Here is a 25,699-nt window from a genome sequence, read left to right on the forward strand (position 1 = left end):
CATGAAATATTTGATTATAAATATTTTAATAGAGGATCTGTATGATACAACCAAACAAGACCTAAATCAATGGAGAGACATATCGCATTCATGGATTGGAAGACTCAACATAATAAAAGGTCAACTTCCAACAGAATTTTTTTGTCAACATGGACAAGCTTATTCTAAAATGTATGAACAAAAGGTAAACGCAAAGGAACCAGAATAAGTAAAACAATTTTGAGAAAGCAGAATATAGTTAGAGGATATTAAGACCTACTGTAGAGCTATAAGTAAGACTGTGGTATTGGTGGAAGGATAGATACATAGTTCAATGAATAGGATAGAGAATACAGAAATAGACACATGCCAATACAACAAACTGTTTTTTTTTAACATAAGTTAAAAAGAGATATAAAAAGCAAAATCTCTAGTCCTTATAATAACCCTAAAAGGAACACAAATCTGTTAAATGACTAAGCAAGACCATACAGTTAGTGGCAGCACCAGAATCAGAACACAGGTCTACCTACTCTTGCTATGACTGAGCCTCTTCCTCTACATCTCCTAAATGTCACTCTGAGTTGAAGAGGGGAAAGAAATGGGAGACCACCGTGACGCCACATCCCTGTGCTTTAACCAGTATGTTTCCTTTATATACTGGACCATCTAGTTCAGATTTTATTTGAAGCAAGTTTTGGCTTGCTTCAGTATGTATTTCATTTTCTATTTATTACCCTCTTTCATTCATGGCAGACAGGCTCTAGAGGTCCTGAGAATGTCTGAAACAAAGAATGCTATAAAACACCTTAGTAACTCTCGAAAATGCTAAGTGGACCCTGAATCAAAACTTCAAGTTTCAGAGAACTTACAGCCACTAACGATCTGCAAAACAAACAAATAAACAAACAAACAACCCCACACCCTAGCAACTCTCAACCTTGGATCAAACTACAATATGTTGGAAGAGGTATTACTGAAAAGAGCTTGAAAGGGCAGCCTAAAAGGCAAGGGTACAGAACATGGGCCATGACCCTGTAAAGGGGACATGGTTCATAATATTGTGAATCAAGGGGCTGGTTCACAATACTGGTTATGATGTTCAAAACTGTCAATCAAAGAGAGGTGCATTATTATACATTTGCTTGTTGCTATTGCTTTTCTGATTAGAAGATACAGAGTCACTTTAGGTAACTTCCATTTAATTTAATATTTATTTTCATTTTATATCCAGGTCACATTTTCTACATCAAAATATAATCATGCTGACTCCCCCCACCCCCTACACCCTCAGAGAAAAAAAGTGAAGAACTTTACACAACTTGAAAGAAAGATGGAATGCACAGAGAAGTTGCTACTGCACCCAAGTAACAAAGAACACAGAGAGACCAAACAGTAGACATGTCAGAAGTGCATAGAAGACAGCTCAGGGCTCGCAGCAGGAAGGAGGAGGAATTAAAAGACTAAAGCTTTTAAATGCTATCACTTGTGCCACAAGATTACCCTGAAAAGGCAGATAGGTCAGAAAGCAGGACCAAATAGGGGATTTTCCAAAGGCTGCTATATAACAGAGTTTACAATATCCATAGATTATATATATATAAAAGATTCCATACACAGAAGAGCTTTCTCTTCCCCACCTTGCCTTTAGCATCCGGTCAACACTTTAGAAACTTAAAACCACTGTTAGCATGTCCGAATGTAGAACCGATATAGGTTTTTTCTTTCTTAAAAAATTGTATCCCAACTCTTTCCAACCAAGAATTCTATTAATTATTTTCATTATGATTCCTCTGCATGGAAACCCAGTAAGGGATCATCAAGACAGGGCATCTCACTACTATCAGATCAATGCCAGTTGGGCAAAAGCTGCATGATTCTGTGTTACTCAGAGGGAGGGAGAACAGTAAGACACAGGAGTTGAAACTTATCCGCACCAAAGAGGAAAAGGAAACTCCTTTTCTAACCTATTCATTAAATAGGAAACAGCAGGTGGACAGGAAAAGCCATCTGCTTAGAGCAGACCCAGAGGCACACCAAAGTCTAAAAACAAGCGCTCAGGAGAGCGTCTCGGCTCGGAGAGGAAGCGTCTTTCAGACCCTATCTTGTCCCTAGTTTGGAGATCAAAGCATTGTAACTTCAGATAGTGATACTCTGGAGGGGGTGGACAGGGAAGGTCTGAGAGACCCAAATAATGAGGACACTAGGCAGCTAAGTACACCACTACGTACAAATACACACATCAGTAAGAAAACTTCACCTCCAACCCTCAGCTACTTTAAACAAAGCATTGCAGTTCCAGGTTTTCGGAACAGGGGATATTTTAAAGTCTGTTAGCAGTTTAAAACATTGCAACACTGGCACAATATGTTACCTATTCTTTGTTTTTAATTACAGGGTAACACAGTAAACTCCAACACAAAGGTGGGGATGGGGGAGTGCAAAAGGAATAAAGAAAACAGAACCAGTATTTCACAAGAGCATCGAGCCAGCGATGAAGTAGCAGCTAATGCTTTGCAGAGTCTCGAGGGTAGAATTCGCTCAAGGTGCTCTGAGGGATTCTCTTCAGCATTTCTTTGGGGAAGATTCGGAGCAGTTGCCAGCCAATGTCCAAAGTCTCATAGACAGTGCGGTTTTCGTAAGGACCTTACAAAAAATTGAGATTAGATGAATAAAGGCCAAGTATTTCCAACTTATCAGCGTTATTCAAAATTTATTGTTATGGGTCTAGCACTGTGAGCATGAAGTATAAAAAAGAGACACAAAGCAGTCAGGTCTCCCAGGACTGGATGTGACCAAATGTGGAAATGAGGGTCTAGACAGTAAGTACCCCTGGGAATCAGAGAAAAGCGAGAAAGCCCGCAGGCGAGACGTTGGGCGCGTGCGTGCGTGCGTGCATGTGTGTGTTTAACAACGGGTGGGATCTAAAAACACTCCACGGAATAATGGAAACTAGACCCAGAGTTTTGTCCAGAGAGTAGTGAGAAAAGCAGTTTCCCAGCAACACAGGCTGACCTGAAGGAGGCTAGTACAGATACTTAGAAGGCCTTAAATGCCAATTAAGCACCTGAATAGGTCCACGTGAAAGTTTTCAAACTTGCTATTGCTATTATTATTTTTAATAGCAGCATCATTCTTATCCTGCAAATAAATCTCATTTTTTAACTAAGGAGTTAAGAGTGGCTAGAGTTCTGCATTCTTTTCTCTACCAGAAATTTTTTATCTTTTTAAGATATTAAGGTTCTGCATAAATTTTTTTTTTTTTTTTTTTTTTAGAAAACCCAACAATCATATGTTCTGGGGATTTTAATGTTACTTAAAAAATGTATCACACAAATAGAAAAGTGCACAAATCCTAAGGGTGCAGCTGATGCATTATTCCAAAATAAACACATCGTTTGTAAGTATCACTGAGGTCAAAAATAGAGTTTACCAGCATTAGCAGGGGTGGCAGGGAAGAGACCAAACAAAACAGCTTGAAAGCCCTACACATGCTATGTAATAAAAACCATTATAGACTTTTTAACAGAAGGACAATCAATAAAATTAATACTAAATTTACCCCGGCAATGGCACATAGAGAGTCAGGGAGACTGGTGAAGATGCTGGCACTAACGGCCAAGGATGATGGGACAAAGGTCTGGACTAGGTCTTGGGACACAAAGAGTGGTCAGAGATCAGCTTCAACATCGCCCAGGAACTTGTCAAAATACAGGCTCTCTGGCCCCACCCACACCTACCGAATCACAATCTGCACTTCAACAAGATCCCTGGTAGATTCAAAAGCATATTCAACTTTGAGAAACACTGGCCTGAGTTTTTTTAATAGGAATGAAAAGAGAACAGGATAAGATGTTTCAAAGGAGAACAATGGAAATTAGCAAATATTTGATGACTGGAGAATAAATGAAGAGGCTTAAGAATGCCCAATTCCTGAGCTTGGGCTAACTAGGGTAATGGTCATGCCAGAGGCAGACAGAAATTGAAAAGGGAATTGCTAGGCAGGTGGTCAGTTGGGAAAAGACTTTGGTTCTCACCACGCTGAGCCAGAGAGGATGGTGGCATAAACACAGGCTTCCTAGCTGGAGATGTGGGATTAGAGCTTCAGAAAGAGGGTAAAGGCTCATACATAGCAAGTTAGTCATCAGCATAGGGGAAAAAAAGCACAGAAAGAACACGTAATTAAGCCTTTGGGAACATTAACAATTAAGAAGCAGGAAGATAAGAAATCAGGAGGATGAAAACAGAGGGACTGGGAAAGTCCAAAACCCCCAAAGCCAGAGGAGAGCATTGCAGAGAGGTTAAGAGCGAGGAGAAGTGGCAATGGAGGTAGGAGAGCAGAAGGCCGGTTGTAAGGAAGATAAAAAATAAGACAGGAGCTAAATAAATGGATAAAGAAATTGAAGGTAGAGGGGAAGGAACCAGAGGGCTAAGAACAAAGACATGGCAGGCGGCTGGAAGAACCTCTTCTCTAATCAGAAGGAAAATTGTATGGAGACCAATGTAAATTCTCTCAGACTAGGAAAGAAGTCCTCAAAACTACATATGATGCTGTTTCTATTCATAGGAAAATAGTAATCTTACCCTGAGCAATGAAGTTCCTCTCAAACTTCTGCAGAAATTCCAAGTAAAGCACATCATCTGAGGTAAGGGCTTCTTCTCCAACTACGGCTTTCATGGCCTGCACATCCTTACCAATAGCATAGCATGCATACTAAAGAGAAAACAAGGTTTACATGAACCTTTATAAATGGTAACGGTACTCTGGGCATTATAAGTGTATTGCTGTAGCTATCTTCACAGTATTTCACATTATTTCCAAACATAATTCACATATGCAAGTATTGGAAAGACTTTATTATACAGCAGTCTCACTAAGGAAGGAGTCTTCAGGCATGCAATACATAGACATTACTAACACTCTACAAAAAATACACTCCCTCAATATATCAATGAGCTTCCATTTTGTAGAGCATTTAAAAATCACAACTTACACAATAGGAGAAATCCACCTCTAAATTCTATTCAAAAAAAAATATCTGTGTTATCAGTAGGTTTATTTATCATTTCTACTTTAAGGTCAAATGTATTTTTCTTTAATTATGCTTGGTATACAATCTCAGGACTATAGAAACCAAGGATTTCATAGAATATACACAGCTGTATCCCTTAGCGTTCTGGTGATTGCCTAATATGTTAAACAAAAAATTAGTTGGAATAGTCTTTCAGAAATACTCTATAATAAAGGTTACTAATAAAAACTTAATCGTCTTATGCCTTTTTTATTTAAAAACTACCTCATACAGCATTAGAGGTGGGTTTCAAGCATGTGATCTTTAATCTTTGTCATGAGCAGTTATCCTCATGAAAAAGACTGTTTGGCTCTAATGAATGTTTCTGTATTCCAGTATTCTATATTATATATTCTATATTAAAATTCTACTTTGATGGGGGGAGAAGAAAAGTGATATGGAAGAAAGACAAGAGGTATAAGACAGCAGCATGAACTGAGAAAGTATTCATTTCTTTAAACACAATCCTGGAGAAAACATACGTACCAGCTGGTTAGATACATCGGCGTGATCCTTTCTGGTCATACCTTCTCCAATAGCAGACTTCATTAACCGAGACAACGAGGGCAGCACATTAATAGGCGGGTAAATCTTGGGTAAAAGGGGAAGGGGGAAAATATTATATTTAAGTACAAAATTCAAGCTTTACTGGTAGTAAAGGAAGATTTTGAAACTCATTTTTATTGCTTAAATTGCATAAAACTGCTACATTTGTTTCCTAGATGATTCCTAATATCTCTTCCTGGTAAGAAAAGGAAGTAAGAAACATTTTACAGGTTAAGATTTCTTTTTGAGAATCAAATCCAAAAAGTAAAATCTACAAAACAGTACAAGATTCTATTAAAAAACTGAATTTTCAACATCTGCCTACAATAGCAAATCCAAATGGTCTTCTGAACTCTGACTCATAAAATCACACATAAAAAGATTAACAATAATTTCACCTAAAAGCTGATATCAGAAGCTGGCATCTACTAAAGAACCAATAAAAAATCTGTTTTTGATTATTCAGTCATAAAAAAGAATGAAATCTTGCTGTTTGCAACATCACGGATGGACCTTTAGGGCACTATGCTAAGTGAAATAAGCCAGACAGAAAAAGATAAATACCATATCATCTCACATATATGGGACCTTAAAAAACAAACAAAAAAATGTCAAGCTCACAGATAGAGAACAGACTGGTGGCTGCCTGAGGCAGGGGATGAGTGAGCCAAATGGGTGAGGGAGGTTAAAAGGTACAAACTTCCAGTTATAAAATGAGTAAGTCATAGGGATGGAACTTTCACAGCATGGTGACTATGTACGTTAATAATACTGTATTGCATACTTAAAGGTGGTAGCTAGAAGAGTGGCTCTTCAAAATTCTCATCACAAGAAAAAAAGTGTTGTAACTATGTGAGGTGGTGGATGTTAAGTGGACTTATTGTGGTGATCACTCTGCAACATATACAAACATCAAATCATGACATTGTACACCTGCGACCAATGTAATGTTACGTCAATTATACCTCAATTAAAAAAAATTTAACAATAAAAGAAAAAGAAAAAACTCTGAAAAATCTGTTCTTGTATTAATAACAAAAGTGGTAGATTATACCGTTATGGAACAGAAGACCCAAAAAAGTTCTTTGACAACTCACTCCATCTTAAGGCATAATAAAGAAAGTGGAAATTTAATTCTTAATTCTGGCACTCTTTTCCACACCAGGATTTTAGTGTTACAGAAATGACAATTTTATAGCCATACTAAAAACAATTCAATTTGATATTTTCTAAATAAATAATTCCTAAGAGCAAAGTCAGAGTCACTAAAGAATAACTGAAGAATAGATCTGTAGGCTTAGAGCATCATTCAACTCTCAAATACCTGTCTGTTGTGTAGCTGTCTGTCCACATAGATCTGCCCCTCTGTAATATATCCAGTCAAGTCAGGGATGGGGTGAGTGATATCTACCAGAGAAAGACACCTGATGTTAGTTAAAGTGTCCATCTCATATAAACAAAACCACAGGAAGTCAATCTGCACTACTTAAAACAGTGCTATAGAAAATAGTTTCCTGTGATGATGGAAAAGTGCTTTATCTGTGCTGTCCAATATGGCAGCCACTGGTCAAATGTGGCTACTGAACATGTGAAATGCGGCTAATGTGACTGAAAAACTTTATTTCAAACTTTATCTGATTTTAATAAACTTTAGAATTTAAACAGCCAAATGTGGCTAGAGGTTACCGTATTGGCCAGTCTCACTTATTTGGTTGCAGCACAGTTAGACATGTGTTGGCACAAGTTACATTAGCTATCTTCATAAAAAGTACTATTTCTCCTAGTTATGCTCTCTCTCCCCCAAATATAAAGTTCCATTTTAAACACAAAGTTCATTTGCAGAGATTTGCCAATTTGATGTACACTGAGAGAACATTCTCAGTCCATAAGCTATCCCAGAGGGATACACAACATTTCAACATGGAAAATACGGAGAGGCTCAACAAGTTAAGCAACACTACACAGGCAGCACCACGCAGGTCCTACAGAGCAAGACATCTCTAAGTCTGTTAAATTACAGAGAGTAATTTTGTAGCTACTTCCTTGGAACAAATCATTTTCACATCAGAGGTAGTATTCAGACTGCCTGGGTTTTTTTAAAATTTATTAATTTATTTATTTTGGGCTGTTGTTGGGTCTTCGTTGCTGCGCAAGGGCTTTCACTTGTTGCGGTGAGCGGGGGTGGGGGGGCTACTCTTCATTGCGGTGCGTGGGCTTCTTGTGGTGGCTTCTCTTGTTGTGGAGCACAGGCTCTAGGCGTGCGGGCTTCAGTAGTTGTGGCGCACGGGCTCAGTAGTTGTGGCGCACAGGCTTAGTTGCTCTGCGGCATGTGGGATCTTCCCGGACCAGGGCTGGAACCCGTGTCCCCTGCATTGTCAGGCGGATTCTTAACCACTGCGCCACCAGGGAAGCCCCTGCCTGGGTTCTAAAGCCGCCACTTCCTAACTGTGACACTTTACCTCCCTGTGCCTCACACGAGAGCATCTAAAAAGTCGCTATGAAGATCAAATGAGTCAAAACTTACAAAACACTTAGAACAGTGCTCAGTTATAATGAGTTATGACTGTTTCTGAAAATAGTTTGAAAAAGTGTTTTTAAAAGACTGAGATAAAGACAAAAAGACACTAACACAAGGGGAATGCTGCAAGTCTCACCCGGGAGCTGCTGGGCACACCTCCAGGCAGGCGCTGCAAGTGTGCGCTTACACACGCATGATAAAACCAAGTGATTTTTAGCAAGTCTTTGATGATCGTTCTAGCTCTAGAGTCTCGTGGCATTTACCATTCGTGCTCCGTATCTGGCACTTTGGCTACCTTAAATTACTGATGCACAGACATTTAAAAAATATCCAACTAGAATGAGAGGCTTACATTAAGTAGAGCCCATACATTTTTTAAAAATTCGTTTCTTTCATCGAGACCAGTGTCCTGCAAATAGTAGACACTAAATACTAGCTAATAAATAAAAATTAAAAATTAAAATTGCAAGAAAATTTTTCTACAAAAGCATAATAATTATGGGTAGTTTTGAAATGCAAAATTTCAAAACTATGGGTAGTTTTGAAATGAAAAATTTTATTAGAAACAAATCACTAGGTAAGGTAAACTTCTGGAGGATAAACTCTCAAAAGAATTTCAACTCAAGAAGATAGATGGTCTTCTCTCTTCAAATCAAAGTCCTTACAACGATTAGGGATGCTATAATCCAAAGACCCAAAACTTACCATCGTTAGGCATGGTGAGAATAGGAATTTGAGTAATAGAGCCACTTCTACCTTCCACTCTACCAGCGCGTTCATATATTGTGGCTAAATCTGTATACATGTAACCTGGGAAACCTCGTCGACCAGGAACCTCTTCCCTGGCTGCTGAAACCTGACAGTGAGTCAAGGAGAACAGTATCACATACCAGAAAATGAAAATTAAAGCTTGGTTAGAAAACATTTGTTTGAACATGCCAAATTACAAAGTTGGAAATATCATCTTATTCGTTTTAAATATCACCTCTAGAAACGATTTAGAAAAATCTAGCAACATAAATTCAGATTATTCTGCAACAAAAATGTTGACAATTGGGGACCAGAAGTTTTTTTGCTAAAATCATACTGCCATAACACAAATCTTCAAATAGCTGGCTAGAAGAAAATCTGCTTGCAATTTTATAAATCAAAGGTAATACATTTTAAAACTAAGAGAACATTCTCAGTTCACAAGATTTCCTTCATATTATGGATCTTGCCAGATTTACATAAGCTAATCCTGAAAAGATCAAAAGGGAAGGAAATACATATATCAGAAATCATCTGATGCACTTTACATACATTATTTAATTTAATCCTCACAACAACCCTATGAGGAAGTTAATGTTATTAACCCCAACTTACAACCGCAATCAAGGGCCAGATGATTTCCCTGGATCACCGCACAAGACAAGAATTGTAATAAATGGTCTTTCTCTTAGAGACATGCACACTAGAATATATGCATACATTTTAATCTACAGCCAACAAGAACTGTAAATCATTAAGCCCAACTTCTAACTGCTACTTTGGTTCCTCCAAGAGTATGCTCCAGCAGTGCTACTCAAAGCGTGGCCTGCCTGCAGACCAGCTTTTATCAATGTGAAAGGAGATAATGCAGAAAGCAAGATAAACATATAGAAAACTTTAGTGGCAATTTGATAGAATAATTGTCTGTCGAATCTAATAATACTAATAAAAGGGTTTGTAAATTGTTTTTTTTTTTTAAATTTTCACTTTTCTAATACTTATTTTTACTGCCTTTTAGAAAAGTATCTGTGATGGATGGGAGAAAAGAAGTCCTTCAATGAAAAAGCACTGTAGCCGAGTGAGATATGATGATGGATCTTAGGGAATCTTAAGCTAGATATTTATATAGCCTGTCTCTTCAAAAGTCTTCTTCCCTTTTTTGCACACTTTAAAGAGCAAGTCACTCAAAATTTCAGTAACTTGCATTAGAACAAACACCCCACACTTCTGGATGGTAACTGCTAGAATCTTATATTGTTTCTAAATAATCACTGAATTTTCTGAAGGAAAAAAAAAGTTCTGAAGAGGGTTCTGCCACAGTATAGTCTTTACTTATGTAAATAAATAAAAATTTACATCATTAAAAATGGCATTCTTGAAAAGGGCTAAAAACTGACAGTCTGGACAGAGACAGAACTACCTGGGAGAGTAACTGATTAAATAGCTTGCATCATTTCCTCTCTCTAAGAATCCAGTCTTAATCAATGGAGACAGTGAGAGTATGATAAATAGGCTAATAATTTAAATCTCGTCCTCTAATCATTTCAACTAGGTTGACAAAAGTAATATTTTCTTTTCTGATTAATTAAGGTATTCTACTAATATATGAGCAATGCATTTTAAAAAACATGATTTAAAAAAAATTGAAAACTTGCACAGGGACAATATAACCCTGACAAGATAATTCATTTTAATTAAGAAAAAAATTACCTCTCGAAGTGCTTCAGCATAAGAACTCATGTCTGTTAGGATAACCAATACATGTTTCTCACACTGATAGGCCAGGAACTCGGCCGTGGTTAGAGCCAAGCGAGGAGTGATAATTCGCTCAATACTGAAATGAAACATTAAGTCCTACGTCACTCAAACAAAAAGGCCGAAAACAAAACAAAATGATTTCAGAAATAATAGTACAGTCTCCCTTTTAAAGTTTCACATAAATTGAGGAAGGTTAAGCAATTATTACTTTAAAAGTTCTTAAGTAAGGCAGAGTTCTTTTATGCATTTACATAATAAGAATTACTTAGTGCTACACAGCTAAATTGATTTACTTTATAAATGCCCCATAATTTCTCAGAACTATATAGTTCTCAAAACTGAGCAAGAAAGGAAGAGAGAGAGGAGAAAGGGATGAAAGAAGTAGGGGCCAGATTTTGCAGGTAAGAGGAAAAGGTCATTTATTGAGTATGGACTGTGTGCTAGGTAACTTACACAATTATCTCATTTCATATGCACAACAACTCTGTGAGACAAGTATTATTTATCACATTTTATGAAAGAAGACACTGAGCTTCACAGCCTAAGTGACTTACCCAAAACCAAATAACTTGCAAGAAGCAGAGCTGGAATTTAAATACGGTTATCTCATACCTAGGCCTGTGCAGCTTTCACTCTAATGTTCTACCTCCTTAGTGTAAGGTGACATTTTTGACCAGAAGGCTGCATGAATAGGGGGAAAACAGCTCTATTTGTTTACTTACGTTGGGTCGTTAGCCAAGTTCAAAAAGAGGCAGACGTTGTCCATTGAGCCATTTTCTTCAAAGTCAGATTTGAAGAACCGGGCAGTTTCCATGTTTACCTAAATGGCAATGACTTCATCAGTGCTGGGAGAAGAAAAATTCTCAATATTTTTTCTCTCTTTTTCTTTTTCCCCCCCAATATTTATTTCTGATGAAGGCCAAGCTACAGATCTGCACTGCTCCTTCTTTTAAAGGTTCAAGTACCCCCAAAACGTTCACAAAAGCCAACAGAGTAAACAGCTTGCTTTGGGCACAAAGGGAATTATTCTTACATTCCACAGTCAAATGCTAAATACTAATCTATGGTTTGCCCAAAATGCCAACTTGCAACTTCTCTGCCTAGAGATAAATCGAATAATATATGTGTAGTTTTCTACATTGTTCTAAGAACACAAGCACTTTTACATTTCATACTAAAACAGAAAAAGATAATACTTACACCCATAGCAGCAAATACAATCGCAAAATTTTCCTCACTGTAGTCCACTACATCTTTGGATTTTTTTACCAAACCAGCCTGGCGACAGATTTGAGCTGCAATCTGATGAGGAGTACAAAAGAACCAAGTTAAAATCTAAAATAATAGTTCTACAACAAAATAACTTTTACCCTAAACTTTGGGGAACTGTAATCATAAATGAAACTGGGTTGTCTTAAAGGGCTTTACCCAATGAAACTATTTTGTAATTTTTGCAGATTCCTAAGAGTAAGCAAGAAGTCAGATATGTGTGGATAGAGAGTCAATGTAATTGGATTATAAACAGTAACATTGGGCATTTACCTTGAAAATCCTATATTTGGTTTCTCACTAAGAGTGAAGCACTCGGAAATTCTTTCTCCTTAAATTTCATACCAAACAGATTCTAGGTCTCACCTCATTGTGCGGTAAGCCAGCAGCAGAGAAGATAGGAATTTTCTGCCCCCTAGCAATACTGTTCATGCCATCTATGGCCGAAATGCCGGTCTGAATCATCTCCTCTGGATAGATCCGACACTGAGGATTGATTGGCTGGCCTAATGCATTTCCAAAAGGGAAAATTTTAATATGTCTCTACATTAAGACTACAACCATATAAAGCATATAAAGCATTTCTTTCTACTCTTAAAAAATCAGTTATTTTTGAAATCTGAAACTGTTTAAATATTCTTTTCCATTAATCTTTTGTAGATTCACAAATTATATGGTAGTAAAGTGAAACGTAAGGTATAGCAAATAAGAGAGAAATCCTAATTTCAAAGCCAGTATGGCTTTTACATCTCAGATATATCCTGGTGATATTTTACAATAAATAAAATATAAAAATTTAAGATAACCTCTAGGAAAAATAAATTTATTAAATAATAAACAAAACATAATTAATCAAACATGGAGTATGCTGGTTATCTACTTAAAGTATCATAAAAATCACCCTTTCTCTAACAAAGGTGTAAGATAGGTAGATGCTATTTTCCCCAAAACACAGAAATCCATTTTCTGTCCCTACCCATGATATCAAGGAAGTCTTCAGCCAGTACAACAGGACCTCTGTCGATGGGTTTTCCTGAGCCATTGAATACCCGACCTGGTAAACAGTAACAAGACAGTACAGAGTGGACAATGACTCAAATGTTCACAATCTTTAAAAAGACTTCATGGAAATACGTTAAAAAGGAAGCAGATCTCTGCTCAGCATGAATAATAATATCTGTTTACCAAGCATATCCTCAGACACTGGCGTTCGGAGAATATCCCCAGTAAACTCACAGGATGTCTTCTTGGCATCTATACCTGAAGTCCCTTCAAATACCTATCAAGAAAGAAAAGTAAACAGAAGGGTAAAGGAAATTTAGATCATAAGCGCTTAAGATTTATTTGTCAGCCCTTATAAAGTAAAATACATCAACGTATATACTACTTGTAGCCTCATGACTGAAGAAGTGTTCATGGTGGACGATGAACCAAACTGTCAACCTCTTACCCAGAGTCATTCCTGCAGGCCAAATCCATCAAGCAAGCTAAGAATGGTTTTTACATTTTTAAAGGGTTGTTTTTAAAAAAAAAAGGAAAAGAAAGCATAAGAACATGCATCAGAGACCTTAGGCACAACCCTCACAAAGTCTAAAAAATTTACTATCTGGCCCCTTACAGAAATTCTGCTGACCTCTGCTCTAGATTACTTTTTAGGGCAATATGTTATTTGAGAAAACTGGCACTTCCTATAATCAGTAACATTAAAAACTAGGAATTATCAGAGACAATTTAAAGGAGTAGACTCAGATCTCGTTTTGGTTTCAGCCCATAAGCTCTGAATTCTACTTTTCATCTCTCCCCTTCTATGTGACTGTTTCATTTTATCCCTTAAAAAATTTTTTTTAAAAAGCCATTTTACCAGTGGAGCTATTGGGCTAGAATGGATATTGGTGGCTGGCATTTAGCAAGAAAACATGAAAAAATACTTTTCTTCCCTCACAGCCAGTAAACAGTCGGGTCCCTGGCTTAAGATTTTTCACCTTCATGATGGTGCAAAAGCAATACACATCTGGTAGAAACCGTACTTCAGAAAAATCACATGAGAAAAAAAAAAAAAAAAATCACATGAAATATTTAACATTTTATTATAAAACAGGCTTTGTGTTATATGGTTTTGTGCAATCGTATGCTAATATTAAGTGTTCTGGGCACCTTTAATGTAAGCTAAGCTAAGCTATGATGTTCGGTAGGTTCTGTGTACTAAATGCATTTTCAACTTATGATATTTTCAGCTTATGATGGGTTTATCAAGATGTCACCCCACCTATAAGTTGATGAAGATCTGTATACTTATGTGATAATTACTAAAAAGAACTATTGGTGTTTCTTATGTTTGTTGTGATCAGAAAAACGTTCAACTGGCCAGGTTTTGAAAGTGATGCTTACCTGAACCACTGCTTTGGAACCACTAACTTCTAGAACTTGCCCACTCCTCTTCGTGCCATCAGGTAGTGTTAAGTGCACAATCTCAGCATATCTGGGAAACTAAACAGGAAAAAAATAAAGGCTCAATAACCAACATTTTAAAAGCTCCTCAAGATAACTCTATATGCTCTATGTCTTTCACAGCATGTATGCACATGCAGACCCCACACCTCCCTGAAGCACACAGGTATACATCCAGAGTTTAGAATATCCTCAGGTAGTTTAAGTCCTTAGAACACTGATCACTGGCACATATACTCGCAAACACAGTATAAGGTACAGAGAGAAGGATCTTAAATCTATGAAACCACGGCAATTAAATTCTTTCCTTCTGTGTGTATGTTTTTAAGCTTTGAGACTACAGAAAGTTAAAAAACTATGTTCCCACTACTCAGAAATGATGTTTGCTTCTGGGCTGTGTAATCACCTTGTGCCTTGGGAGGACAGGAATAAAATGCAACTGAACAATAAAATAATTACTATTATAATAAATAATGCTAATATTCCCTCCTCAATCTAATTCTCCTAACCAGAAATGTATTCCTCTAATCCATTTTTAATATTTTAAATTGCATGTTTCCAAAAATATACTGTAGTGTTTCACTTACCTAAATGGCAACATACTAAATGTATCATCCTGCAACTCGTTTTTTTCCCACTTCACCGTATGTTTTGGATCTGTCATAGTCATATTTACCTTATTTGATTAACAGAATCTTTTGAAAAATGCATCACTACATTGTGTGATGTGAAGGAAAACATCTGCCAATGCATCTGTGAATCAACACTGACTGTAGGACACTTGATTCTGGAGATGCTAATATGAATAAATGGGCATCTAGAATCAATGTTAGAACAGATATAGCTAAAATAAAATCAAGTGACACTACATTTTATTCAGCTGTTCTTCTACCACTGGTGTTCAAGGTTGTTCCAAATTTAAACTACTACAAACATGCTGCAATGAACATTCTCACATGTGGGCCCAAGTTTCCCTAAGGTAGCTGGTTCCGTAGTGGTGGGCTATAGGTTGTGTCCATTGTTATGTGAAATTACTCTGCAAAGGAACCTGTTACTTTACAAACTCCCTAGTAGGATAGAAAAGTATCTTTTCCCTACATCTTTGCCAATCTTACATTATTAAACTTTAATTTTTACCATTTTGATAAAATAAAAAATAGTACCTTTCAATTTGCATTTTCCTGATTCTACTAATATTGAGCATCTTTTCATGTTTACTGACAATTCAGACTTCATTTCCTATAATGGCCTTATTAATAATATCTTTTCCTCGCTTTTCAACTACATCTGCTTCTTCTTATTTACTTTTAGGTAAGTTTCATAGATTCTGGATATCAATCCTTTTGCGAATATCTGCTCCCAGTCTTCCTTGTCTTTTAATTTTGTTTATGGTATCCTATCATACAGAAGTTTTTGCAATAAAATGACTTGTTTTCCTTTATGATTTGTGTCTTTTGTGTAGGAAAACCTTCCAATCTGAAGTCATAAAAATGGCCTTCTATACTGTCTTCTAATAGGTTTTTCATGTTTTGGTTTTTAATCCATCTGGATTTATTTTTGGTATGTAATTTTTTCTCATTTTTATCTTTATTTTTCATACAGGAAGCCAAATACCCCAACAATATTTACTGAGTAGCACAAATGTAATTTGTGCTACAAGTAGCACGACTTGTAATGTAGCCTTTATCATTTACCAAGTCAAATTCTCAGGTGTGAGGAGAGTTGGTTTTAAGAATCTTAACTTTGCTCCACTGAACTATCTGCTTACTCCCTCACCAAATCTTTATTCTTACTCTATTTCTAACTGATTTTGTTACCTGGAGAGAATCAACATCTTTTCTATTCTGAGTCTTTTCATTCATGAATGTGGAATCTCCAGTTATTTGAAGTCTTCTTTTATGTCTTTCAACAAAGTTTCACAGTTTTTTGTAAAAAGTTCCTAATTATTCTAGTAGTTACTTCTGGCATACAAAACACTACTGATTTCTATAGACATCCTCTGTATCCGGCAACACTGTTTTACACCATTGTTTCTAATAGTTTGTCCACTGAATGACTTGTGTTTTCTGTTTAGTTAATCATACTACCAAGAAATGATGACAGCTGTGCCTCTTCCTTTTAATCCCTTTTCCCCACGGCATTGATTAGGGTCCAAGCACAAAGACAGAACAAAGATGGATAGTGGTGCTGACAACAGGGGTCCTCATCTTGGTCCTGATTTAAATGGGAATGTTGCTAGAGTCTCTCCTTAAGTACGCTGTTTGCTGTAGGTTATGGTGGATATCCTTAAAGAGGTTTTAAAAGTTTGTTCTATCCCTTATTTCTAAGACCACCTTCTTCTTTTGTTTTGTTTTGTTTTTTAGAAACAAGTAATTTTATCAGGTACATATTCCGTATTTACTGAGAAGAGTGTAAGCTTTTTCTAGCTTAATCTATGAATGACCTGAATTATACTGACATTTGCTAATATCATCTTTGTATTACTGGGATAAATTCTACTTTGTCATAATTCTGTTGAGTTTTTAAAGTGTATTTTTGCTAATATCCAATACATGAGAACATTTTTATTAAGAATTTTGGAATCTGTGCTTGTAAATGAGACTAGCTACACTGTTTCTTTTCTGATACTAGCCTTTGTCTGGTTTGGGAATCAAAGATGTGCTACCTTCAGAAAATGAGTTGGACAGCAGTCTCCATCATCATCTATTCTGATACAATTTGTATAAAATTATCTATTCCTTGATCCTATGTGTATGTTTTAAGTTAAAAACAGGAGCCAAAAACTAAAAACAAACAAAAAACACTCTAAATCTGGTGGTATAAAGCCATTCTTGCAACTACATAAACTTTATTTACCAGTTTTTCCTCAGCTGGAGTTATACCCCAAACAAACATTCAATAAAACTTTTTCAGCTTTCTTAAAATTACTTCCCCCAAGATGTTTTCTAAGTCCTTCTCCCTATTGACTCTCATAGCATCCTGCACTCACCCTTCATAGCACTTACCAATTAGACACTTATGTATTTGTATTGTGTATTTTTGGTGCTGAGTTCAGCACTTAACATAGTTGAAGCATGAATATTTTTAACTGTTTTTGAAAATATATTTACTAATATAAAAACTTCATATTTTTAAAATATGAGTCAAAAATTTTATCCAATAAAAAGTATATAAAAAAGAAGAAATAAAGGACAAAGAAGCAAATAATGCTTTCAATACTTCCCCCCAAAATAAAAGTGTATGCTTCATCCTTTCACAAAATATTAACGGGCACCTGCCTTAAACCCTGTACAACTTGTATACTGAGGCTTTGAATCAAACTGCAGACTAGTATGAAACTGGCCAGGAGTAAGCTATGTGCTTAATCTTGCAATTAATTTGTATAGGTACCTTGTCATGCACAAAAATATCTTAGTGATAAAGCTGAAGAGACAGTGCACTTTGCCCTTTCTTTTAAGAAATGGTTTTCAATTTATTTTCTGCTTCCAGGGGGGCCACATGCCAAACATACTTCTGCCATTACTTCTCTCCACAAACTAATAACTGTGTACCTTTCCCCCTCATCCACTCCCAACAACAACCAAAGCAGAATTACTGTTCTACAGAGCATATTATACAAATTATCTCCTCTGAAGATATTTTAATCACTGAACTCAGGCAGGAGGCTTCACCCAGGGTGAAGTCTATTCAATTATAGACTATATTCTATGCCTCTTTTTCTAAGATAATTCTTATGTATAGGTGTGGCTAACAAAAAAACCCATGTAACTAAAGAGTCTTTCAACAAACTGAATAAGTAAAAACTATTCTCTGCTTTATGGTTTTAGTCACTGTTGAGATAATCTGTTGTTTATTCATTACTTGAATACCAGTGTCAGGCCCTCAAAGACAAAAGTAACATTGTTTACTCACTCAAAGACCTTAAAATTTAGTAGAGAAGACAAAAATGTAACAAGTAGTTAGAACACACAGTAGTCTATGACAAGAGCCACAAGATACCGTATATCTAAATAATATCCTACAAGTCATAAAACACACAAATATTACTGTTGTTTTCCTAATAAACCTGTGAGGTATGACTAACAAACAAATAAAATTTTAAATTTTACAGACAAGGGACTCAAAGCCACAAACAGAATCCACAACAGATCCAGTACTAGAATCCCATCTTCTGACTTCGGACCTAAAATTCTTGTCTCCATACAGCACTGACATTCCGACCAAGGAATGGCTTAAAAGAATCATAACAAAAAACTTAAAGTGTACTAAACAGTACTTAATACTATGCTTTTAACTTCATAAATGGTTAGACGATAATGATAGTGGTATTACCTTAACATGATCTAAGATCACTAGTGGACCATTAACTCCTGATACCGTCTTGTATGCTGGAAAGAAACACAAAAAAGTCAGTTCTTGTCAAACAGGACAACAGTCTAAATGATCTCTCTGGTATTACCAAAAAGAACCTCTCTCTACTTTATCGTATCTATTATTATATGGAACACTCAAAAAGTATGAAATTTTTCATTGAATTGATAAAATATGCCTGCATCTGTACAACTTCTCATAATCCCCTTCATCAAACCAAAAACATGTTTAATTCTTACTATAAGTCACATTGTTTCAAGGACCCAGAATACAAAAACAAAGGTAAAGAGGGAGAGTTCCCACAAGAGTTCACAATTTTATATGGAGAAGGGGGAGGTAAGGGCTCTACCAGAGGTGTGCTGAGGGTCTGTGGGAGCACAGGAAAGACCCTGCAATGGTTCTCACTTAGAAGAGAAAAGAAAAAGCTTTACAGAAAAGGTAGCACTTAGCAAAGTAGATAGAGAAGGAGAAGGGAATCCTTAACTTTAAGCAGAAGTGACAAAACTCACAAAAGAAATCTGACAAAATGTAGTCTGTTAAGATAAAATGCCATGATTAAATAGTATCATAAAAACTATGAAAAAAAAAAGGAGTTTATGAAGGGGGATGGAATGAAAGGTCAGAGATCATATAAGTATCCTTTAAAAAAAAAAAAGTCAAACGTTACTGTCATTGTAGAAGCTTATATTTTCTACAGCAAATTATGCCCTAGCAACAAACTACCCAAATCTCTCATTTTAGAAAGGAGGTAGCTGTCATTGAATTGTATCACACCTACATACATGCCGAGTATAATGAATGGTAATCAGGTATAAATCAGAACAGTCAGGAAAGCAATTCTAACAATGTCAGAATTAACTAAATTTCATGATCAGAAAAGCTGAAAAAACAAATGAAGTAAGTGTTTACAAGACCTAAAATAATGTATAAGAAGCTGTCAACCAACTGGGAATTTTTCACTTGCTTGATTTCTTATGATGTCTTAGACAGAAATTTCTGGCATGAATGTAGACTCCCAAGAATGAGGAAACCATTTAATAACCAGTCTGTCCATTCAAGGGGCTTCAGAATTTAAAAACATAATTTCTTTAGCCAGGAAGCAAGTGCCCTGGAAGAAACACTGAGACAGGGCAGGCGAGCACTGTCACGAACCCTAGTCTTTCATACTGAGGACCTTTAAATCCTCACACTAAATATTTGCTTGAATACATTTGTAATTGTAATGATCAACAGAGGCTCCGAATTACTTCTTTGTTTTTCAACCTGAGATAAAAAGTAAGTCACAAATTTTAAATGTTAAGTTACTTGAATGGATGGCAATGTAAACAAATTAATCATGCCTCCAAGATTATTAAAAATATCCCAGTTGTTGTGGCTTCCCTGGTGGCGCAGTGGTTGAGAATCTGCCTGCCAATGCAGGGGACACGGGTTCGAGCCCTGGTCTGGGAAGATCCCACATGCCGCGGAGCAACTAGGCCCGTGAGCCACAACTACTGAGCCTGCGCGTCTGGAGCCTGTGCTCCGCAAGAAGAGAGGCCACGATAGTGAGAGGCCCGCGCACCGCGATGAAGCGGGGCCCACGCTCGCCGCAACTAGAGTAAGCCCTCGCACAGAAACGAAGACCCAACACAGCCCAAAAAATAAATAAATAATTAATTACAAATAAATATCCCAGTTGTCATATATTCTGCTACTTTTATGTTAATCCTCCCCATTGTTTTAAAATAATCTAACACTCTTAAAAATAAGTCCTACCCCTAAAACAATTTCTTCATTGTTCTCTTTTATTTTATTTTTATTTTTGGCCTCGCCACGTGGTTTGCAGGATCTTAGCTTCCCGACGCCATGGCAGTGAAAGCGCCATGCGAGTCCTAACCACTGGACCTCCAGGGAATTCCCTCATTGTTCTCATTTTAAAAGAATCCAAATATGTTTTCAATTACTTTCTAAAATTGCTATGTGGATAGGCAAAGTGAACTACATTAGAAACATGTTTTCTTGGCACCCAGGTTTTAAAACTATAGAAACACAGACTTTTTCAAAACCTAAACAGCTGGGAATGGGCGTAGGGAGTGGGCCAGTGGGGGCGTGGGAATTCAGTTTTGAGATTTACAGGCAACTGTTTTGAATAAAATGTAACATCAGTAAAATGCTTCAGGTTCTGAAATTCTCTTTACTTTCTGGACAAGATTTGCATCTCCTTTGAACTTTTAACCTCTACAACAATGATCCTTTAGAATCTCATGTTTAAATTCAAGCCCGTTCAAATTATGAAGTTTTGCCAGTCACAAGGCAAAAGCATGACCAAGAAAAAAGAAATGCTAGTCATTGCTTTTCCCGGAAACAGTGAATCAAGTTGATTTCAACTATAGAAGATTCTACTTCATCAAAAGCAGTCTCTAAATTTGCAGCAATGTATGTAGCCTTTAAAAAAGCTAGTAACCATTGGAATTAATTAATAACAAAACTACCAATACACATTTAAAAAGTACTTGTCAGGAATTCTTTTTTAATCTCCATAACAGGTCTATGAGTTAACAAATATTATTCCAAGTTTTACAAGAGAAAAATGATTCTCAGAAATTAAGTAACTTGCCTAAGGATCTAAACTTACATAGTCTGCCTCCAGTCACTTTTTCCTTGACTCTGTGCTACAGCTCAAATTCTAAAAGTGAACTGGTCATTTTTTGTGGTCTGAGGCACTCTTGTATCATTACTGAAAAACATTCTTTCTCTAGTGGGGGTGTAGCCACTAGAAAAGTTAAACCAGTAAAGGAAGAAACTACTGGAGATGCTTCAGCAGTTTTCTGTCACTGGAAAGCATGAGGAGACCACTTCAGATACAAACCAGAGGTTAAGCAACATGCTTGGTTTAAATTAAAATGGGATGCAAACTAAACTAATAAATGTTATAATCCAAACTAAATAAAAAATATTACCAAACGAAAACTGCTTCACACTTTACAGAGCATCTTCAGATAGGTTACCTTTTCAGTTTCACAAAACACTGGGAGGTAGGCAAGGCTGATAGACCTACTCCACACTTAAACTACATCTATGAGAAATCTGTTACTAAATGGAAGAGCCAAGATTAAAATTATTTTTGTTTGTTTGTGGCCCACCCCCACCAATTCTAGGTTTATACTCTATGACCCTTAGTCTCCAGTATAACTTAAAAATATGGAGATAACACAGTTCCTAGCACTTGGACTACAAATAGGGAGTAGAAAACAGTTTGTATACAAACTATAGCTCCTTTCCACAATAGTAAAACTACTGGGGGGGAACAAGCAGAGAAAATAATATCAAATACCACATTTTATCTCTCAACAATATTTACCCAGCTTTTCTCACCATTAGTATTAACAGCCCAAAGCAGAGACAACACTTTAGATTAAAGCTGCCAAAGACATAAAGCTGTTCTTCAAAAAGTCAATACCCATTCACAAATTACATAAATATTTCTGTTTACAAACAATAATGACCACTCTTCTCTTGAAAATTCCAAATGAAGAAGAACTTGGGTCTGCAGGGGATGATCAGAACTTCTGAAAACACAGCAGACACATGTTTACATCTTTGATCCTGAATATTTATGGAGACAATAAATATTTATGGAGTAACATTTAAAACCCAAAATCTACAAAGATTTTAAGAAGCACATATTTTGTTAGATGACATCCTCTTCCTCCTATAGGATATGAGATTGTTCAACAGAACTAACACTACTTAATGATTGTGAAACTTTCAAAGAGAAAATTTGACAGCTGTTGCACAATAAGAGATCTAGTCCTTCAGCCTCCACCTTATTAGCAAAACAAAACCAGAACAATCGTCTTCTATTGTGCAAGAAAAGTAAAGACCCACACTTTGTAGTGGGCAAGGAGGGAGAGGTTCTAGAAAAAGGCAGGCCGACCATTCCTTTACTGGACTTTTCACTGAGGCTAACTCTGCTTTATGACATAAGAAACGTAAGATTAGTTGATCTAGGATCTCAAGAACAAAGGAGATTATCTAATCCAAAATGTTTAACATCCAAAAGCTCTGCGTATATTATTGAACCTTGCTCAAAGTTTAAAAGGAAATCAAGTTTTCTTTCCTTGTGACTTTAGAAATTCAACTAATGTGCTCAAGATTATTTCAAGCCTGCATATCTCATTTTCCATCTCTTGTTAACGGCCCCATAATCCTGAAATTTTTTAAAACCAGGACCCAATTTGTACAGTGGAGCTGCCAATATTCCATTCCTTTGTTCAAAAAGCACACATTAAATAACTATAACTTTTTACCTAGGATGGTAACATCCATCTTTAATCAGAAAAATTAAGAAGTTAATATTTATTCAGAAGCAATTAAGTGTGTTAACTAGAATCAAGAATGTGGCAATACAGGAAAAAGATGACATTCAAATGCAGTTAGCTGTTAGCCTAAGTATGATATCATTTGTGCTTTTTAGAATAACCCAGACACAGAAGTGAAACTCAAACCAAGTACCCCAACTCCCTACTCCGGTTCCATCCACATTAAGGATCCATATACTAAACTATTAGAACAAGGGGTTTAAATGCAAGTTATACAATTACAAAACACAATGCTTCTATGTGCCAACACTGCGCTAGGCACTGAGGATACAAAAAGGATTCCTGAACCCTAAAGTTTCAGTTTTAAGCATTATGTCGCAACAATCTTGTCAGGAGGAATCTCATCTGGAGAAGTTCTTCAGTCACTGGCTAAGCACACACAGAATGTTGAGAAAGCATACTCATCTCCCTTAAGGGTTTACAACCTCAACCATGGAGTACTCTTTAAACTATGTTATTATTTCAATTGATACTCTGAATTGAGATTGAGTGAATAATTATATGGAAAAATGACTACTGCCCCTTATAATCTTTTTCTAGAAGCACCACTAATGTCTATCTGTTCTACCCAAAGAACAGCAAAGCATACAAATGCAATTCATAAAAGAGTATTTGTAACTGTTAGGCACAAATTTATTGTCATAAGAATACAACATCTGTCAATTTCTTGAAACATTCAGCTCATGTAAACTCCGAACAGGCATTCTCTAATGCAAATAATTCCCATTACAGAAAGCACATGGGGGGGGGGAATAAATTAGGAGTTTGGGATTAAAATATATACACTACTATATATAAAACAGATAGCCAACAGGTAACTACTGTATAGCACAGGGAACTATACTTAATATCTTGTAATAACTTCTAATGGGTAAGAATCTAAAAAAGAATATAGATACATATATAATATATATAACTGAATCACTTTGCTGTACACCTGAAACTAACACAACGTTATAAATCAACTATATTTCAATTAAAAAAAAACCACATCTCTGCAAACCATAGAATCAAGTCTTTTCTTTCTTCCTTACACTGCAGTGCTGTCACATGACCTGACCCAGTGACTGATGAGGATGGGATCAGTCAGGCAGGAGAGCGCCCAGACTGAAACCCTTCATCTGAAATTCTTTTTAACCAATGAGCCACCCACCAAGAGGTACTGTGGCAATTAACGGATGCAAATACAGTCTCACCACCTTGGAAAACATCAGGTGCTTTCCTAAGTTTTAAAGAGTCTACTTCCAGTGCTCATCCCCGGTTCCTAAGGAAACTGTTAAGAGGTCTGATGCTACACAATTTCATTGTTTAGTAATCAAGAACCATTTCTTTCAGAACTGCTGAACAGTCCACTTAAGCCTGATTTATTAAGGTCTTTTTACAATCACAACACTTAAACGTGCTTATGCATATGCTTTGCATATATGCTACATAATATGGGCAAAGCTGCTTGTCTTCCCCAAGATAGCCTTGCACTCAAGTTAATGGCAGAAAAAGGTCCAGCAAGAATTAAGAAACCTGGAATTTTCCTGCTCTGCCAGTAATTAGGGGTCTAAAGCCTGGCAAACCCTGTCCTTTTCAGAACCTTAGGCTTCTCACTGTAAAATGAGAGAGTTAGACTAGATGACCCGCAGGGTACGTCTCAGCTCTAGCTTTCTCTGATATCTAGGTGTCCTCCTGCGGAGCAGCTTCTCCACTGAACAACATTTCCCTCTGGCTGTGGGCCTGACCTCCATCCACGAAAGGCCTGAGCACGTCAGCGATGACACTACATCGTCCCCCTCGGCAGGAGCTCAGGACCTGCCCTGAGGTCCACACCCGAGGCAGGGGGAAGGCGAGGGGCGGTTCCCTCGACCCCTGCAGATCCAAATGAGGTCAGCAGAAAATTAGGATAAGAGTGGCAAGAAGTGGCCTTCGCTCAGAGACAGGAAGCAAGCGCCTGAGCATGCTCCAGCCTCGGGAAACTGGAGAGGGTGGGGCAATAGCCAGGAGACCACCAACCCAGGAAAAAGTTCCCGTTGGTGCTCTTCCCCTTAGCCCAACCCTGGCACGGAAATTAAGGTACACTCAAATCGCCTTATAGAGAGAGACGTCGGAGTAGGGGGACGCGAGAGGGAAAAACAATCCCCCCATCCCACCCCTCTGGCTAAGCAGGTGAGTGGGAGCAAGGGGCTGGGCTAAGAGCAAAGACAGGATTCGTCTTGCTCTCTGATACTCACTGAGACGAGGCTGGGAGAGGTAGTTCCGGCTAACTGCCAGCGCCTGTTCTCGAGACCCCGCCATGGGCCCACTGGTGGGTACAGGAAGCTCAGGCGCGGCCCCGTTCACGATGCCCCGCATCACCCTTAGCGCCATCTTGTCTCCTCCGTCCCGACTGGCCCTGCAGCGGCCCCGCGCAGGCGCAGATATAGCTGGGGCAGCCCGCGCCCCGCTCCGCCCATGCGCGCTGAGGAGTCCCCGCCTACTGAGCTGCACCCGGCCCGCGGCCTCGTGACTTGGGCTCCGCGTGGGCGGGGCTAAACCCGCGCCCTCCGCGAGAGGAGCTGACCAGCGTGCTGGGAGGAGGACGCCGGGCCAGGGAGAGGGATCCAGAGAAAGGCAAGAGTTAAGGGAGAAGGAGAAGAAAG

General features: G+C 37.5%; 1 protein-coding gene across 1 annotated transcript; it reads right to left on the bottom strand.

Annotated features, from left to right (window-relative positions):
- Nucleotides 1-1,170: 1,170 nt before the first annotated feature.
- LOC309633324 (V-type proton ATPase subunit B, brain isoform) lies at nucleotides 1,171-25,470 on the bottom strand. The gene is made up of 14 exons (XM_082402011.1): nucleotides 25,292-25,470; nucleotides 18,673-18,728; nucleotides 14,281-14,379; nucleotides 13,078-13,171; nucleotides 12,869-12,946; nucleotides 12,259-12,398; nucleotides 11,824-11,925; nucleotides 11,346-11,443; nucleotides 10,576-10,699; nucleotides 8,821-8,971; nucleotides 6,922-7,004; nucleotides 5,538-5,642; nucleotides 4,564-4,693; nucleotides 1,171-2,625 (listed from the first exon to the last, which is right to left on the bottom strand). The coding sequence occupies exons 1-14, from the start codon at nucleotides 25,425-25,427 to the stop codon at nucleotides 2,486-2,488; spliced, it is 1,536 nt and encodes a 511-aa protein (XP_082258137.1). The 5' UTR covers nucleotides 25,428-25,470; the 3' UTR covers nucleotides 1,171-2,485.
- Nucleotides 25,471-25,699: the final 229 nt, after the last annotated feature.

The sequence above is a fragment of the Balaenoptera borealis genome, assembly GCF_965194805.1.
Source record: "Balaenoptera borealis genome assembly, chromosome: 8".
NCBI classification, from domain to species: Eukaryota; Metazoa; Chordata; class Mammalia; order Artiodactyla; family Balaenopteridae; genus Balaenoptera; species Balaenoptera borealis.

Excerpts from the sequence above, each read along its gene's own strand:
- LOC309633324 (XM_082402011.1), bottom strand. The coding sequence starts at position 25,427 with ATGGCGCTAAGGGTGATGCGGGGCATCGTGAACGGGGCCGCGCCTGAG. Across the intron at positions 5,643-6,921 it reads GACAGCTACACAACAGACAG|ATTTACCCGCCTATTAATGT; the intron begins GTATTTGAGAGT and ends CTTTTACCCAAG. Across the intron at positions 4,694-5,537 it reads CCGATGTATCTAACCAGCTG|TATGCATGCTATGCTATTGG; the intron begins GTACGTATGTTT and ends TTTTCTCTTTAG.